At 34.8% G+C, this 18913-nt stretch overlaps 4 protein-coding genes across 4 annotated transcripts; all 4 read right to left on the bottom strand.

The window, feature by feature from the left end:
* Positions 1 to 98: 98 nt before the first annotated feature.
* On the bottom strand, positions 99 to 2247 carry LOC144840201 (carbohydrate sulfotransferase 1-like). The gene has a single exon (XM_078695929.1). The coding sequence runs from the start codon at positions 2179 to 2181 to the stop codon at positions 805 to 807; it is 1377 nt and encodes a 458-aa protein (XP_078552055.1). The 5' UTR covers positions 2182 to 2247; the 3' UTR covers positions 99 to 804.
* Positions 2248 to 3667: 1420 nt separating this feature from the next.
* Positions 3668 to 9685, bottom strand: LOC144839233 (uncharacterized). Its single transcript, XM_078694545.1, has 8 exons — positions 9617 to 9685; positions 7647 to 7740; positions 6693 to 6938; positions 6067 to 6229; positions 5545 to 5666; positions 4911 to 5183; positions 4638 to 4688; positions 3668 to 3959 (listed from the first exon to the last, which is right to left on the bottom strand). Exons 1-8 carry the CDS (start codon positions 9683 to 9685, stop codon positions 3772 to 3774), a joined length of 1206 nt encoding a protein of 401 aa, XP_078550671.1. The 3' UTR covers positions 3668 to 3771.
* On the bottom strand, positions 9624 to 11014 carry LOC144839231 (uncharacterized). Its single transcript, XM_078694544.1, has 4 exons — positions 10963 to 11014; positions 10497 to 10625; positions 9903 to 10033; positions 9624 to 9729 (listed from the first exon to the last, which is right to left on the bottom strand). Exons 1-4 carry the CDS (start codon positions 11012 to 11014, stop codon positions 9694 to 9696), a joined length of 348 nt encoding a protein of 115 aa, XP_078550670.1. The 3' UTR covers positions 9624 to 9693.
* A 99-nt stretch (positions 11015 to 11113) lies between these two features.
* On the bottom strand, positions 11114 to 18664 carry LOC144840623 (serine hydroxymethyltransferase, cytosolic-like). The gene is made up of 7 exons (XM_078696503.1): positions 18487 to 18664; positions 18004 to 18233; positions 15136 to 15494; positions 14450 to 14662; positions 13849 to 14085; positions 12915 to 13142; positions 11114 to 12288 (listed from the first exon to the last, which is right to left on the bottom strand). The coding sequence occupies exons 1-7, from the start codon at positions 18538 to 18540 to the stop codon at positions 12125 to 12127; spliced, it is 1485 nt and encodes a 494-aa protein (XP_078552629.1). The 5' UTR covers positions 18541 to 18664; the 3' UTR covers positions 11114 to 12124.
* Positions 18665 to 18913: the final 249 nt, after the last annotated feature.

The following is an 18913-nucleotide window of genomic DNA, read 5'->3' as shown; positions in this document are numbered from 1 at the left end:
GCTCTAGACCTAATGCTTGGTTCCCATTATATTAGGGAATAGCTTCTGATTGGTCACTTGCGTTGCGCTTACGTCGTCCTTAGTGTAATATAATGATATACATTTATAATTTAGAAATCAACCTTTGTATTAGAATTCAATTGAGTTCACGAACTTGCCTCAGAACTTCCAGTGGAGAGTTTGTCCAGATGTTTTAAAAGACAATTTAGCCCATAATCAAATCTCTAATGAAAATACTTTGAATAACCTTACGACCTCTCCCATCGTTAAACCAGGAGAGATTGACACTATTTAAGTACAGATTTGACATTTTTATCCATCATAGAAATACCTTATTATACCATTAATCACTTCTACCCAAACACCCCTGGATCAACTTAGGACCAATCAGTAACCTCTGAGACAATGTAATGACATATGCTAATGAACTGAGCCAATATACCCCTATGTTTGAGGAGCCTTCAGACACACCTCACAGCCACTTCTTGGACTCACACACCTCACAGCCACTTCTTGGAACACACACCTCACAGCCACTTCTCCAGAAGAACACCTACACACTCACCGCACCGACAGCATCACTGTATCCTCTGTTCCTTAGTTAGTTAGTTAGTTGCATCATTATTATTGTATCATCAAGTTAAAGTATTATTGAATAAACAATATGTGTTACTGCAGTCAAGCGAGTAGAGTCTTCATTACAAGTCAGTACCTCACAACACACTCTATTACATTAGTGAGAACCAAGTAGGCAAGTACTGTATATCAAACCGTTGGATGACACTCATTGTCGTATCAATGACGTCATATTAGTTGTTTATTGTACTCCTTTGCTAGTGGTTTACCAATAAACGTTTCTGATGGATCCATCATAACTGATAGATTTCCTACTTTCTTGTACCCAGCAAGTTCCATAAATTCTTCACAATTTGGCAAATTTTGAACGTATTCAACCAATTCTAAAGACATTTTACTTCTCCAGCTTTCGGCATTTGCAGAGGAATTTCTCTTAGTAGTGTATAACCACGATATTCTTCCAGTAGGGCTAGAAAAATGAGTGTTTTCTTCTATCCACGTTTTGACCTTATATGGCACCGACCCTATCCCAAGTTCATTATACAACGCATTGATTGTTTTAACAGGATGCGTTGCAACATCTTCATAACGAAGAGCTACATAATTGTTTTTAAACCGAATCATCTGATGCCCAATTTGCATATTCTTCAACCAATTAGAACAATAGTTACGCATGATTGATTTTAAATCGTTAGTTACGTCAGTTATATCAAAGAATTTTCTTTTTTCCAAACGCATTCTCTTTCTTACTAATGGAACCAGAAGCAGTCTGGATGCTATCACTCCCCGAGGATCTCGAATCAAATGCACAACTTTTACATTTTTATTTTGTATTGGACCTCTCAATAAATTTAGGTTATTAATCCGAATAGTTTTTATAACTACGTGTTTCTTGTTGGTACAAACAAGCGATATAAAACTTTTAGAGATTGGTTGACATCGAATGAAATCGTCTGTTGACGTGTTATACCCATCGCAAATACCGTTAGTAACTGTTGCTGGTATTTCTAATCGACGAAGAGGAACAGGCATACGGTTTAATGCTTTCACATAGAAATCCATATCTGTAAAGCTACATTGGAATATGTTCGATATTATGTCAAGTAGTTTACTTTCAAGAAGATTTGAAGTGCTATTTTCTCGCTGCAAGTACGTCATAAGCAACCTCCCTGGCTCATACAAGTAAAATACATCATCATTTTCAGCAAATAACTTACCGAGGAAAGAAGAACCTGTCCTCATAGCTGCTAACAACAGAATCCGAGTTTGTTGTTTACAATTGCAATCTGCACTATCGATTCCATTTGCATCGAAACTGTCTCTTCTGATTGTGGATCTGTCCAAATTTGAGGCCTGGCAATTGCACTTATGTCCTAGAAATTTCCGAGTGTATATTTCATCAAGTTTGGAAGCATTAATTGCGTTTTCATCGAATATCGATGCACTGAAGTTTAAAATCACTAATATAACGGCAATAAAAGTCAACAGATACACTTTCTTTTTGAACGAATTCATGTTTAGTAAACAAAACACATGTTCGAAACTGATAAAAAATAAAATTCGATTGGAAAGCATCACTGTGTCATTTCCGAGGTCAGAGGTCATACGTGTTAGGCTGCGAAATAATGAGTTTTCAATATAACTGACTTCCTTTGCGTCAGATCTCTTGAACTTTACCGATATAGCTTTCCGGTAAAACTTGAACCCTCACTGTAGGCTACCGGATATAGCTACTATACACACACTTTTATCAACCCTTTAATTTTAATACCAGTATAGGCAATAGATAAACAGTATTAGGCGTGCCAAATACAACTCATTATCAAATATGAATTGTGTTTCAATTTCAATTTATTGACTAAATATAGGCCTACATTCCAATTTATTCATCAACCAATGGCCACCAGTATATATTTCAACCAGAAAATAGAAAACACATAGGCCTAATTTGAGTACGGACGAACGCATGCAAACGTGTGTGTGAAGTATTATTATTTTTTGTTTAATTTGAAACTAAAATGTATGGCATCTGTAGAAAAACGATTTTTTGATGGATTGATCGATTCGTTACTGTAAGACCAGTTTCATTACAATGCAGGCCCGATGCTCTACTATGTCTAATGGTATACAAATATAAGAAGCAAACATAAGACCATCTTTGCGAACTGCGAATAAAATAGTGAGGCATATACTTATAGTTACTATACAACATGTTGTACTAAATATAGAATAAAGATCATTCTTAATTCAGTTTCGATAATAGATATTTACTTCTGAATGTTATCGCGATTACATTTGAGAAGGTGGCGTTGCTACTGATATGCCTTGCCTCCACTTGTTTGGTAATATCACAATAATATTAATAATAATGATCATTTATTTAATTAGAAATCGTAAATTCCATAAAATATCTTCAAAAATGACGGTACAAGATATTTAAATTTAAAAATAAGATATTTCAATCATGAATGAAAATGAAATAGTCAAGGAAAAATGACGCTACAAGATATTTAAATTTAACAACAAGATATATCAATACGGTAAGTTACGTTTCATTATAAAAAGCATGAATGAAAATGAAATAGTCAAGAAATGACGCTATACGTCAAGATAGGCCTATTGAAATTTACCTTCCTTGATTTAACAATAAGATATTTCATAAAAAGTTAAAATGACCCATGACCGATTAAAATTTAACTTAATTACAATACAATGTGACAATTAAAAGTTAAAAGTTACGATTCATTATAAAAAGCATGAATGAAAATGAAATAGTCAAGGAAAATGACGCTATACAAGATATTTAAATTTAACAATAAGATATTTCATAAAATGTTAAAATGACCCATGACAAGATTAAAATTGAGCTTAATTACAAAAACTTGATTCATTTTATTCACAAAACGCAAGAATAAAATGAAATACAATAGAACCTCTCATTTGGGATACCTCTATTAAGGGGACACTTTCCTGTGAAACGAACAAGAAGAATGTTTTAACACTATGTATGGAACGCCCATATTGAGTGGAAACCCCTGTTAAGGGGACACTTTCCTGTGAAACGAACAAGAGGAATGTTTTAACACTATATATGGAACGCCCATATTGAGTGGAAACCCCTGTTAAGAGGACACTTTGGTGGCTCCCTAATGTGTTCCTTAATAATAGGGGTTCTACTGTAGTGAAGAAATACTCTTAATCATACATAGGGCTAATTTCAAAATCTACTTGGGTGTTATCTGTCATCATTTTCACATGACAGCGATGCTTGTAAAGAAATCCAGTACAGTCCGATTTCTGTAGACACATTACGGCACATCTCGTACTACTCCCGTTTGTGTCCCGAATCAAGCCAATGAGTCTTTCAGACGACCGCATGAAAACTATTGAAAAAAAACGAAAATCATAATTTCAATTTCTGCAGTAACTACTGGAATATTAAAAGAATACTCTCTGCACATTTTATTATCGTAGTGTTAGTCAAGAACAACATTATTATTTCTATAGTTAGTATTTCAATATTACAAGTCGTCAAAATAACTTAAAATCAGCCAGAACGCCAACTCAGACAGCGTCGTAACGACGAGTCGTCTCGTCGGAAGAAAATAAAGTTTTCCCGACGACCTAAAAACTACGCCCGACGCCATCTGTACACCAACTCAGACAGCATCGTACGACGAGGCCCGACGACGTCTTGACTCGTCGGTGCTGTTCGAGTTGAATCTCGAAAATAAAGTTTTCCCGACGACCTAACAACTACGCCCGACGCCATCTGTACACCAACCCAGACAGCATCGTACGACGAGGCCCGACGACGTCTTGACTTGTCGGTGCTGTTCAAGTTGAATCCCGACGAGACGAGTCGTCTTGAGATAGCGTCGGGCGTAGTTTTTAGGTCGTCGGGAAAACTTTAAACACACCATCTTGCACCGTTTATTATTGGTTTGGAGACGTTCCAAATCTAAACATTACCTAAGCATCTTTTGTCAGATATATAATTATTTACTGGCTAATTATTTTAATGAACAAAGTGTAGTGAATTAAGTGAAAGGCCTACTTACATTGAGACTTCTGGGTGGTTTTACAAACTCGTGAACTGATTCCTCGTATCACTAAAATGATTCAAAATGTTACAATTCAATACAATTTATACTTTTCATTCATCCAGGCGTATTGCCTGCCTTTATAAACCCTAGTTTTTGATAGACATTAAATTGTGCTTAGTTTGATAAAATTGAGCAAATATGATTTAAAAAAAAAATGAATTAATGAAAAATATATCTGAAGTTATAAGCATGATAAATATAGTTGGATATATTAATAAAAGTACTTGCATTTGACGGAAATAAGTACATCCTTCTGAAATCCAGGAGTTTCTCTGGCGCCACCGACGTTTTGTGGGCAACATCCGTTCAGATCAACGCGTATAATGTGGTCACCATTCGCTGAATACACATAGATATATTTCCCGAGAATAATCAGATCAGCTGGATTGCGTAAGTCTGGAAAGGAGGTCGACGCTATTATCATCTGAACGCTGGTGAAATTAGTGGTATAACAAGCATAAATAGCATCTGTGTCCTCTCGAGCCCAATAAAGCCGTGAACCTGATGAAAATATTAGTTAAGGTTAACTGATGGTATAACATCTGAACATCCTGGACATGGTTTCAGGGTCTTTTCACACCTGTTCCGCTCCGGTGCCGGAAAATCCAATCGAACGTCAATGTTTCGTTTTCACATTTAACTAATCCGTGCAATTGGGCAACCTAAAAGTCAACAACTCGTGGGATTCGGTAACCTGGGATTCGGCAACTGGGCAACCCATGAAATCAATTCGGCAAAACCCGGGATTCGGAAACTTAAGATTTGACAATAACCCACGGAATTCGACTCAAGATTCGGCAATACAGGAAGTAAATACAATTTGAAAGAAAGAAAAAGATGGCCTACACTAGTTCATACTTACCTGTTGAATCTAATGCCAGACCAGTAAAATGTGTAGTCGATATTAGAAGTTCAAATTCAGTTATTGTGGTGTTCATAGGAAATCGAAATAACCCGCCATTGTATACACCGAAAAAGATGTACCTAAGTAAAAACAAAGTATAGGCCTAAATAATAATAACAAGTTGTAGGAATTTAGAGTCATATTTGTGGTGGGTATGTTATTAGTTTGTGCATACACTGTTCGTTTGTAACATCATTATTTTCTAGTTTATATATATAAATCCAAAGGCAAATTACTGAAAATAATTACAAGGATGTGGGTATCAGTGGCTGAATCTCAATGGAGATACAAAATAAAATAAGCAAAAAGCTAAATCAAACGATAAAGTAAAACAGCCAGAAAAAGTGGCAGAGCTGTCGGGAAACACTAGCCCTTCATCAGTGCAAGTCTATATATATATATATATATATATATATATATATATATATATATATATATATATATATATATATATATATATATATATGTATATATACTAACTGGTTATGCTGATCAACTTCTAAGTCAATAATATCATAGTGTGTATGTTTTAATATTAAAAGGTTGTCTCCTGTGTCCATGTTGTATATACGCATCTCTCTGTCATCTCTACTGTTGTAGTACAAGTGCCGTTTTTCACCATCAACCGCCATAGAATAAGTATCTAAATAAAGTCAAAAACATAATAATATTGATAATATGGATTTTATAGGTCGTGGCAAAACTAGTTATTCCTCACTACCAAAATGCCTGAATTCACTTTGTTACTGCATATAATGTTCTCGGAGAGTATTTCTAGTGCTGAAGTCCATAATGTTATCGAGCTTTGCAGTAATACTTTAGTACTGTATCATAAAATCACTGCCTCTGTATGTTTCCATGTCAATCAAATTTCGATTCAAACCCATCGTCACACTAAACTAAATCTTTCTTAATTTTTTGTTGAACCATTATTGAAAAAAAAACCTGAATTTAATCTTACATGACAAATTCAAGACAAATTTATTTGGATCTTGGATATTAAATAGTGATAGCCAATGTCTCAATACGATAGTAGCTAAATATCTTGAGTTGGCCTACTTACATTAAGGGCGCAGTTCGGGATATTGCTTATTAGTCTTACTTACATGGTCCTAACACTGCTACTTCGTGTGTAATGCTTCCATCCAAGCGCGTTCTGTATATTCCTCTATCCCCCCTTTTCACTGAATAGTACACAAAGTCCTCCACGTGATCATAGGCTAAACCTCTCATATATATATCGTCAGGTAGTTGAAGTAGGTTGTTAGTGATATTCAATGGTTGGTTTTCGGACTCTAAGCACGTGTAGTAGACAGACTTGTCGTCCAATGTTGTCGACAATACCATGTATTCTTTTAACATTTAAATAGAGAACATTATTTTATCATGATGTGAAAGATGAAATCGAATGAAATTACTTGCCCCAGTATCACGAATATAAAACATTCATTATTTTTTTTATACACATCTATCGATTCGAGAATTTGGAGCAATTGACGGCTTAACACTACAGGGTGATGTTCAAACGTTCAGTCAACAGCATAGCCTCGAGTTGCGCGTTCCGGTTCCTCACTGTTTCACAACAAGAATAATGCACTCTGACGTAGAGTTTAATAGTATGGCTATTTAACATTATGTGACCCACAATCCTCCAATCAAATGACAAGAATCTATTCAAGTGTGTTATAAAGTAAGAATGATAATCGTCTTTTGCATTCCGAGATTAATATATCATATCAAGAATTAAGGCGTACCTTTTCAAAGTAAAAGACAAAATGATATACCGTATATACACAATTTTATACAGTATTTCGTTTTAAGTCACACGTACGAAGCGGTAAAAAATCATCATCATCTTTTATAGCGCATTTAACAAGACTTCTCAAATCAGAACGATCATTGGGCAGTTTTTTTCTTTTCGTGTCATTCTCTGTAGTTTTCAACATTAATATTTGTTAAGGTTAACCAAATGCAGAATTCAGTATAAAAGTACAGTGTAATAGATAATAATTATTTGCTTACTAAAAGCATTGTATTGAATTAAGAGCTTTATAGCATACCTGTACTGAAGCCTTCTCTTGCACAGTTAAGAAGTAGAACTGTGGTAACGATAGATAAATACTTTGCCATTACACAAACAAATATGTGTCGTTTCTGTCAAAAATAATTTATAACATTTGGGAAACATTTTGTAGATATTTAAAAAAAAAATTGATTATTTAATTTTAGGTTTTTCAGATTTATCAAACTTGCTTAGAAAAAACAATTAAAAGAAAGTTTTCAAAAGAATATAAGCACATATATTTTGTGCATATTTGTGCATAATCTTTAATAATCTTTCTTTAATTTAAGTTTGATAAATAATACAAAGCAGTATTCACTAAGTACTACTTAACTAACTATAGAAAAAATATTGATAAATACCAGCCGACCGTACTTACTGTTGCTGTACCGTACTTGCCTTAACTTCGTATACTGCACCCGTTCGTTCATATTCCGTATATATAACAATACTTTTATTTCTTGAGTTGATTGTAGATCTACTTATCTTAATAATTCGATTATCAATATCTAGTTAGGTCATTTGCGATACATTTCAGAAATTAAAAAAATGTCATGACTAATCTTTTTTTGATATTATGGAGTGATGATCAATAATTTTTAATCAGTTTATGTAACTTCAATTGTGTAAAAATGAGCTAATATTACATTTATAGATAAAATTACACACTCAGTTAATTAAGTTAACAATTTTGGATGAAGAAAATAAGAAATTATGAAGTAGCATTATTTTAGTATGAGGAATGCCTCGAGGTATGTTGTTTATTAAACTAAAATTAAAACTAAATTAGTTTGTTGATATAGGCCATGTCATAAATAGATCACATAGAAGTTGTTCTTGTTAAATAAGTTCATTTGGATCTGATAAATAATGTGATAAAAAAGTTACTTCTATATGATCCAATATAATGTTTGTAAGATGATATCGGTACTTACATTTCCAGAGAACTTGACGTTTCGCCTACTAACAGCAAGGCATAATCATAAGTGAATACGTTCTGGTGACGTAGCGGTGACGTGACGATGACACGGTGGAAAGGAGCCATTATGAAGTTTACCGCTTGGTGTTATCCAAGCGGGATGTGCGGGGGGTCGGTCTCTTTACGTTTTAGAATGTTATCGTAAATGTGCGATAGTTCATATGCTCCTTCATCTCTATTCATATTATTAGGGTGTAATCTTATATGTATCGCTTTTTTTATTTTTTTCTTGTGTTCCATTCAGTTTCTTTTGCTAAGACTTTGATGTTGTTCCAATTGGGTGTGTAACCAAGAGCAAGAGCAACATTTACGATAACATTCTAAAACGTAAAGAGACCGATCCCCGCACATCCCGCTTGGATAACACCAAGCGGTAAACTGCACAATGGCTCCTTTCAACCGTGTCATCGTCACGTCACCGCTACGTCACCAGAACGTATTCACTTATGATTATGCCTTGCTGTTAGTAGGTGAAACGTCAAGTTCTCTGGAAATGTAAGTACCGATATCATCTTACAAACTTGACATTATATTGGATCATATAGAAGTAACTTTTTTATCATAGAAGTTGTTCTGTTGGTATCTTCAAAACAGAGTAGTGTCAATCTTTTCGTTTCGCTGTCACCTGTCTTCTGCTGCAGACATCTCTCTTCACCATTCCTCTTCGCCTGTAGACCTATTCATCACTCTCTCTCTCTTGTTGCAGGCATACTCTTCTACATTCCTCTTTGCTGCAGACGGGACTGCAGACCTACTCTTCACAATTCTTTGCTGCAGTCCTATACTCTTCTACATTCCTCTCTTGTTGCAGACCTACTCTTCAACATTCTTTGCTGCAGACCTTTACTCTTCTACATTCCTCTTTTGTTGCAGACCTACTCTTCATCATTCCTCTTTGCTGCAAACCTTCAACGTTCATCTTCTGCTCAGGCATATTTTTACACATTCCTCCTCTGGTCGGGTCAGGACGCACCTACACTACCTCTTACATCATCATTCATACCAGGGCATATTATCATAATTCCTGCTTTACCATCACTCACAGTCTTCTCCGTCATCTTTAGTTCTACGGCGTCACATATTGATCATCATAAATGCTCATCTATTAGAAATAACAACAAATATTTTATTAGTCATCTCTTTGTCTTATTGGAAAAACCGTTATAATAAGCCGCAAAAAAAAAAACGGCGAATGCCATTTATCCACCAAACCGCCGCTATAATGGCAGTACTTTGGCAGTAGGGCATACTGTGCTTTTGACAGAAAAGAATCACCTGACACTGTTCTCCAGTCCACTCTTCGTTGCAAACACAGTTAATCCGTTCGTCTTCTTGGATACACGTTCCATCATGCAGACATGGTTGTTGATCACATGACGTATATGGATCGAACTTTAATGCATTACCTAGAAAATCATGATAATTAATGATTACTTATTTGAACCAACCTGGAAAGTATGTATGCAAATCATAACAAGTAAGTGTGGTTTTACAAAGCATGGATAATCATAATTATATAGCGCTATTTCGTGAAGATCATAGCGCTGTGGACGATGTTACACCTTTTCACCAACATTCTTCTCCCCATAAAGGTCCCATCATGTCACCGGCAGCCATCTACGGCGCCATTTCGTCTGTCTTACGACAGTGGCTGTGTGAACTAGTACACCGGCATTATTTTTTTTCCTATGAGGTTAAGGCAGAAGTCATGAATAATTCAGTACCTTTATTATTTTCTATTATAAAGAATTGCAAGATAGCTGATCTACTTCCTAAATATACTAAACTTAACCCTCTAAATAATGCCACCGGGGTTAACCCCTACTCGTCTCGAAAGATTAAATATGTATAGTGTGAATGGGAACTTACGAACTTCACAACGTATCCCAGTCCATGGCGCTAAGCAGACACATTCCACTACGTCATTTACAATAACGCAAGAACCTCCATTCACACAAGTCTCTTCAATGCATATGTACGTGTTCGATGTGAACCCACCTTTAATATTATCCAAACAAATGTGCATTTATTAAAATATCGTATTACAAATCATATTTTTAACGGTAAGAAAAAAAGCTATTTTAAACATGTAAACGATAAAGAATAAGATGAGAAAATCTGCGAGAAAAACAATCTTCTGCTTGATAGGCAGACATATGCTATTATTAGACCCGATTCACACCAACAACACAAATTTAATCAAATGTATCACGCTGCTGCTACGCGCGTATACGTATGTGCCGATACCACTACGTAATCGTGCCGCGCTTCAGCGAGATTACCACCGACTTGTTGTAAATAAATTACAAATTGTATTTAAATTAGAAAGACCAACCTTGGAACACGGTAAATAACATAAAATTCAAAGCTACCAACGTTGGAACCATCGTCTCAGAAAATATAAAAAAAAATATTAGGTACAGGTAGAATAGCTTCTACTGTCTCCAAGGCAAAACCAAATACTGTGAACGTACAACTAACATGTATACTTTACACATAATTTATGACAAATACAAAGATTGCAATCAATATTATTATTAGTATTACAATGTCTGTATTTATAATCACACATTATTGTTATTTAAATGAATCAACACAAAACAATACCATTTTATGTGGCAGTAGAATATTTAATAAATTTATAAAGCCTAAAGCCCAAGTAAACAAAGGCCATTTTTGTGCAACAATACTCAATATTTACTTGATACATTTTTCTTTCGAGATCTATGCCTGATCAGATTTCCAATTAGTTTAGTACAAATAGTATTATTATATAGAGATTCTGCTTCTATTGAGTTAGTATCTTCTATTATCATCATCGATCTAAAACAAGATTCACAAGAATAATGTACACACTGTGTTGCAGATATCCAACAAGTAGGAATATACTGTGTGTACTGTTACAAATCTCAGATGTACTAGCGATTGATAATTCAAATTGTAGCTTGTCATTGGTGGACTGGCTTGTGCTGCATCTCTAGTGGGAACCCTGCTTTAGAGGGGGCCCTAATAGAAACACACTACTGTACCTACAATCATTTTTCTATGGTGAAATAAAAAGTGTGCTCTATCGTACTATACCATCACCAAATGAAAGCCACTCTGATGATCAATAAACAATTTCACATAATCTGAAATTTTCCCAAAATATATGGGTGGCAATTAGCTGGATCAAATTAAAAAATGAAATAGGTATTTAAGTAAAAAAATATATTTAAAATTGTTTCCTAATTTGGTGGCACAGTAAAACTAATTGATGGCATTGATTCCCTTTTCATGGTAATAAGACACTATTGTATTCCCAAATATTTTTAACATCTGGATCACTTAATAATGAATAACTTTAAATTGCTACCGATATCTCTTCTTGGAAAAGACTAATTTAGGAACAAATTAAATTACATAACTAAACGAAAACGTTACAACTGCTTCCCATAAATTAGATTCATCCCAGTAAAAACTATGTACGGTATATTTCTTTGTGGAAGACACTGTTTTTAAAGAACATCTTTGCCCGGAAGAGGGAACTTAACAGCAAATGTTTCCACCTCGTCCCGCAATGCTGCGATTTTCTTTTGATACGTCTCCGATTCCATAGTTGCCATGAACTCCTTTAGCAGAGGACCAGAAGCAGCCTTGATTTCTAGGGCAATAGATATGCCTGGAAGAAAACACAAACAATTCATTTAACGCTTCTCAATAAAAAATTGAAAACACTCTGAGTGAAGTACTTAAAATATTATATTAGGGAAAACTATATTCAGAGAGATAGAGAGGGCTCACTACTTAATATTTTGGTCCATGTAAATTAAAAGAATACAGAGAGCATGCTATTTAACACCTCATATGGAAGATAAAGGAGTCAGATTTTAATATAAGCTTTTGTGAAATATATCAATTTTCATGAAAATCTATAAGCATGTTCTGTAAGTATATACCTAATATTCAAAACGATAACTTAAACATTGTGGAGGCTATTTTGCCAAGTAAAAAATACAAACAACAATATTCATTATAGATAACATAAGACAGAGCAATCAAAAAGTAAATTAAAGCACTGTCAAGTGGAAAACAGTAATCAAGTAACCATGTACATTGTAGGAGCACAAAACATCAAGACAAATAACTTGAGAATAAAGACTGATGTATCAATGGGTATGGTACATAGGAATAATATCAATGATGTTCAAACCCAAGGGCATTCTTGATCTAGTCCATCACCTAGTCCATCACCCAACATTTTCCCCCCAGCCCGAGACCCAAATAATTTGTTTAAAAAACACCTACCTTTATCAATAAAATCAACAACTTTTTCAAAGTCTGCTTCCTTGAGATTACGTGACGTCAAAGCTGGCGTACCAAACCTCAAGCCGCTTGGTCGGAGGGCGCTCTTATCCCCTGGACATGTGTTCTTGTTACAAGCAATTGAGATTTCTTCTAGAACCTTATCTGCTCGATTTCCATCCAAACCCTTCGAGCGGAGATCCAATAAAAGAAGATGAGTATCTGTTCCACCTGCGGAAAGAGAGTTCAAGGTTGAGGTGAAAAGGAATTAATTTTCACCATATCTTGAAGCGAAGGGGAACAAGAGGCACCACTACCATGATGCTTCAAGATCGAAAGAACCTTGGATGTTGAGAACTACAAAGCTTGTGAGGCTGATCAATTTGGAGGGTGACTCTGACAACTAGTTGCAGGGAAAAGAATGAACTGACAAACATCTACAGCTGATCACAAGTAAAGGTAAGTCGGATCTACAACGTGTTGTTAAGTATGCATCACGTATCTATCATTGGAATTGAGTTCTATTGAATCCGTTTTTGAAAAGAAAACACATTCTATATTGCAAGATTCTACTCATCCCATGCATAACATATTTGAGGTGTTATGTAACGGTAGACGTTACCGGTCCATCATCTCTCATACAAATAGGTTTCGTAACAGCTTTTATCTAGTTGTCATTCAGGCATTGAATACCGTACGAGAGGGATGTGACACTTTGTAATTATTTTTCATTTTATCTGTTTTTGTATATCTCAGAGCAAGCATAATTTCTATGTATATTTTATAATATGCAAATGACAATAAATGGAAGTAATTTTCCACTGATGAATGAATGAATTGTGGTCTTGACTCAAAAGTTGCCATTGAATACTGATATACATTAAATGAAACCCATAAAGAGTCTTGGGAGAACACAACTTTTGTAATCGATATTTACCAGTGACGATATGATAGCCTCTATCCATGAGACATTTGGCCATTACACGGGCATTCTGTATAACCTCTTTGCCGTAAGCTTTGAATGATGGCTCCATGGTTTGCTTCAATGCCACTGCTACCCCTGCAATAGCATGGTTATGTGGTCCCCCTTGAAGGCCGGGGAACACTGCTTCATTTATGGGTTTCTCAAGATTGTACATTTCCTCGTTTCCATTCTTCAACGTCCTTCGCACTCCTGATAAAACCAACAAGAAAATGTGTGAATTAATCAAAATCAGTCTAGATTTTTAGCTTAAACTCTGAAGCAAATCTGGAATTCTATGGTAATCCAGCAGCAAATGAAAATATGGTTATACTATTACTGTACCTATTTAGTAATCAGTATATATTGTTGATGTATATATTTCAGTGCCTTTCAGCTTTTCAACCCTAAATTCAGCACCAGAAAACGGGTTGTGGTCACCTAAAATATATCAAATTCCTCTCATTTTAATAATTCCTTTGATGAGAAAACGGTATCATAAATTTATACCACAAAACATGTAAACTAAAACTTCATGTAATCAATAACTTACTGAATAAAGCAATAAAAAACATACCTCTTCTGAAAAATATGATTCCAGCTCTTGGACCTCGTAGCGTTTTGTGGGTTGTACTGGTTACAATGTCACAGTAATCAAATGGGTTGGCAACTAGACCGGCAGCTACTAGCCCACTGACGTGAGCCATATCGGCAAGCAAGAGGGCGTTGTTTTCATCTGCAATTTCACGCAATTTCGCATAGTCTAAATTCCTTGAATAGCAGCTGATGCCTACAATTGTTGTGTACAAGATGCAAATATAAAAAATTATATTACAGTATAAATTTTGTTTTTTAGAAAAATTTAAGGCTAGATGGAGATCTGATCTGGTCAGAAATACTGTTCCAAATCATTCTATAATCTACAATCATATAACCTTAAGCTCCATCTACACCATCACACGTTATGTGACAAAGAAATGTGATGTGCCCTCACTACCATATTTGGGCACATCACACTTTTTTTGTTAAACTAGTTTGATAGTTTAGACAGCTTTTCTTGGTGATGTGAAAGGGGTATTAGCTTGAATGAGCCAAATATATTATTCAAGCATAACAATTCAAACAAAGAGATGTAAAAAGAATAATTTTATGTTAAAGATATAAATAATTCTAGACAGCTGTTTATCAACCATCTGGGTAGAGATTCATAAAATAGTGATCATAAGAATAGTTATATCACAATACTCTATGTCTAATACCCACCAGCAATAATAAGTTTTGGGTGAAACAACTTGGCATTAACTTGCAACTGCTCGTAATCTATCAGTCCTGTCTGAGGATCTACCTTATAAGGCATTGACTCAAAGAAGATGGACGTTGCTGACACTTTTCTTTTATCCGTCATGAAGCCATGTGATAAATGGCCTCCGTCAGGCAAGTCAAGCCCCATTATACGGCCATGTGGTTCGACAAGTGCTGTGTACACAGCAAAGTTGGCAGGTGACCCGGAGTAGGGTTGTACATTGACACCCCATTTTTCGGCAGTTAAGCCAAATGCTTCACGAGCTCGGTTTTGACAGAGTGTTTCAAGTTCATCTATGAATTTAGTTCCTCCATAATATCTGCCAATGAAATAATAGATCATGATTTAATTTGTGGTGCCACATGTTAAAAAGAATAACAATGATAATGAATAATTATAATTAATAATTTATCGTATACAATGATTAGGTTGTCTTTGATATAAGGTAGTGTAGACTGGTAATGAAAGGGTTTCCACTGATTATTTAAGCCTCCCTTGGTTGGGAGTTACGAATTAAACCACAAATATAATACATATATGGGTCATTCTTCAGTAAGTGTCTAATTTCAGGTTTATAAAAAATCGATTTTAAAATTTGCATTTTTTAAATTTTAAAAGTTTATTCAGATAAATGAACATGTATTACATGGCAAGCGTATGTTTGGCGCAATCTTTATTATATATTTCGTATTTTATTCGTATTTATAAATACATGGTTCAATGTTACTGTCATTTCCGTCACATTTATGGAATATACAAAGATAGAAAAAATAACGGTTTAGGAATTATAAAATTATTTCCATTATTAATTCTTTGATACTATACATTATTTTTGTCTCTATTAATCAAAAAATGATTGTTTTAACATTTATTAGTATGATGTTATACGTTCAAAACCATTTACTATTCCAAAAAATAATAATTTTCAGAAAATAGTATGACTGTCACTGATGTTTTACAAAATTCTGTTGAACTAATATTACTATCCATTGACATAGTAGAAGAATATTGTTTATATTTCAATTATACCACATAATTGCGTTCATTACTTAAATATTTTAGGATTTAAAAGGATAAAATATCCATGTGACGGAGATGAAACCGTGACGGATATGACGAACCTAAAAAATCATGTGACGGAGATGACTTTAAGATATGATTTGATTATGTTTATTGACCAGAGTCACATAGATATACAATGTAATAACATAATAAAGATATACAAAACAAAATGTGTAACAAAAAAAGGCCCTGGCAATAACAAAAAGTCATATCCGTCACGGGCCGTCATCTCCGTCACAACGAAACATTGGGAAATGTGACGGAGCTGACCGTGACGGAGATGATGTATTTAGCATAGGACAGCCTAGGATCACATCGTAGGCATGTCTGACAGCGGAGACGGATTTCATACTTCTAGATACCGTGAATAACTTGTACTTCCAGTTGAAAAAAACCAGAAATTATAATTATTTAATGAGTTCTATACCGTTCGGATATGACATTCAATAAAGGTACGCAACTGTAATTTTTCTAAAACCTCGTTTTATTAGCTTTTTTCCTCTTTTATTGAAAATGATGGGCGGCTAGTTTTATATCAATATCTTCGCATGTTTACAACGCGCAGTCAATTTTTTTCCCCGCCGTTCATTAAACTGTAGACGGCACATTTAAATTATGTGACGGAAATGACACAAAACTACGGGACAAGCTTTTTCTAAACAAAAACTTTAAAGTTTGAGATTTAATGTATGTAGAGATGTATTTCGAAGAATATAATCGCATGAAATCATGATTAACTAACTTTTTACAATATTTTCGATAACAAAAGTCCTGTTATCAAATATATACGGCGATCATAAAATTGAAGATGTACGATCGGGACATAGGATTTTAGGGGGTTGCCTGAAACATTTTTATAAAAATTAACAATATCAATGTAATTATCTTTGTTTTATGTAATTAATTATATTTAAAATAATGTTGATTATGATAAGTCAAGAATTTTTATTTTTTAATGATGAATTTTCAGTCTCTATCCCACCAAAGTATCGGGACACGATTTTAGACACTTACTGAAGAATGACCCAAATATCACTTTAAAAACATTAAACCATGTCATTCCTTGTCTTAAATGTACGTTTTATGGTAAATTATGATAAAAAGTGAGAAACAATGCACTACCTAAGTAGCTCGCGGCGATCGACCTCTCGTGGACGGTCTTAGGCCTAGCCTAGCTAGGCTCAGTTTTGTAGGCCTAGCTGGTAAACATCGGTAACGTAAGAACATCATACGCTAGCTATATACCTAGCCTGACGTTGTATAGTAGCTGCATTAATTGTCTTTCTATTTTTGCCAGACTCCGTTGATACAAATTGGGGAAAACCCGGTATTTTCGCTGAAAAGTTAGGAGTCTTCCATTTGTTTTGGCCTCACGATCGATCGAAAAGTGGGCGAATTACAGGTGAAAAACAAAAATATCAATCCGCGCGCAATGCATTTTGGGATTTATAGCGGGCCGCTATAATTATTAGAATCAACTTATTTTTCACATTTTTAACCGTTTAAAGACGAAAAAAGTTATCGCAATAGGACCATATAGTATTATTTTTACATTAAATATAGTTTGTGATCTTAAATTAGATCTAAAAAACGTAGGGAAGGGGGCTTTAAATAAAATTATTAATATAAAATAGGGCGATCTCTGCTGGGGAATTGGTGTGAGTAGTGAAAATGACGAGGCGAGCGCCTTTTCTGCCTCATGGCTACGACATTTAATTGAAGTGTTCAAGGGGGAGGGGAGAAGTAATCCTATGATTCATCAATACCTTGTTCCAGGGTATCCCTCAGAATATTTATTATTAAGACAAGATCCAAGAGCTTCCAGCACAGCTTTACTCGCAAAGTTCTCTGAAGCGATCAATTCTAGGCCCCTTCGCTGTCTATCTTTTTCTTTTAGTATAATATTGTAAATTTCTGGATCGTTCTGCTCCAATGGCTCATCACCGAACCATGCCTTTGAATCTCCGTTTGCCATTGTTGTGTCAGTTTCACAGATCTGCAATAGATTTAAAATGATTTTGTTTAATTTATTATCATTCTTTTTCTTTTATAATTATGTCATGCATTGATAGATATATTTTTAGGCCTAGCCCATCACAGGATTAGACTAAGAGGAGGTGGATTAGGCGATATTATTATAGTAAAGTAGGCCTAACCACATGGAGTTAACTCCATGATGGCCCTAACTACTCCTCCTAGCCTATCCTCTCTCAGTCTCAGGCTCCTATTCTATATACCTAAAATCCTACCTCTTTTTGCTCAGTTTTGGCACGTTTCTTCAGTGGAGAAGATGTTGAGTTCATAAAGTCACCGTAGAATTTGATAACCAGCTGTACTGTAGTCTGTAGTGGGTGTTTATTGTATTGTATTTATCTGATTGAAATCGTACGTAACGAATCGTGTCACTTCTCACATTTTTCCATCACAGAGCACCCATGTGTGGCGCGAAAATATTTAACTAAATAGCGCCACCTATCCAAATAAAGTATCGAAACTTTTTATGGTTTTTCGTCTTAAAATTACTATAAAATGTAGTGTTAGGCCTAGTAGGTGTCTGTTAAACAACAGCGTCAATCATTAACACTATAGTTTAAAACTAAATTTGAAACCATTAAATTTAATTACGGTCAGTGAGATTAAATAACAACATTGATTAGTTATACAGGTATGTAACTG

This window comes from Antedon bifida, chromosome 4 (assembly GCF_963402885.1).
Source record: "Antedon bifida chromosome 4, ecAntBifi1.1, whole genome shotgun sequence".
NCBI lineage: Eukaryota > Metazoa > Echinodermata > Crinoidea > Comatulida > Antedonidae > Antedon > Antedon bifida.
This window is presented reverse-complemented; position numbering and strand designations above follow the sequence as displayed.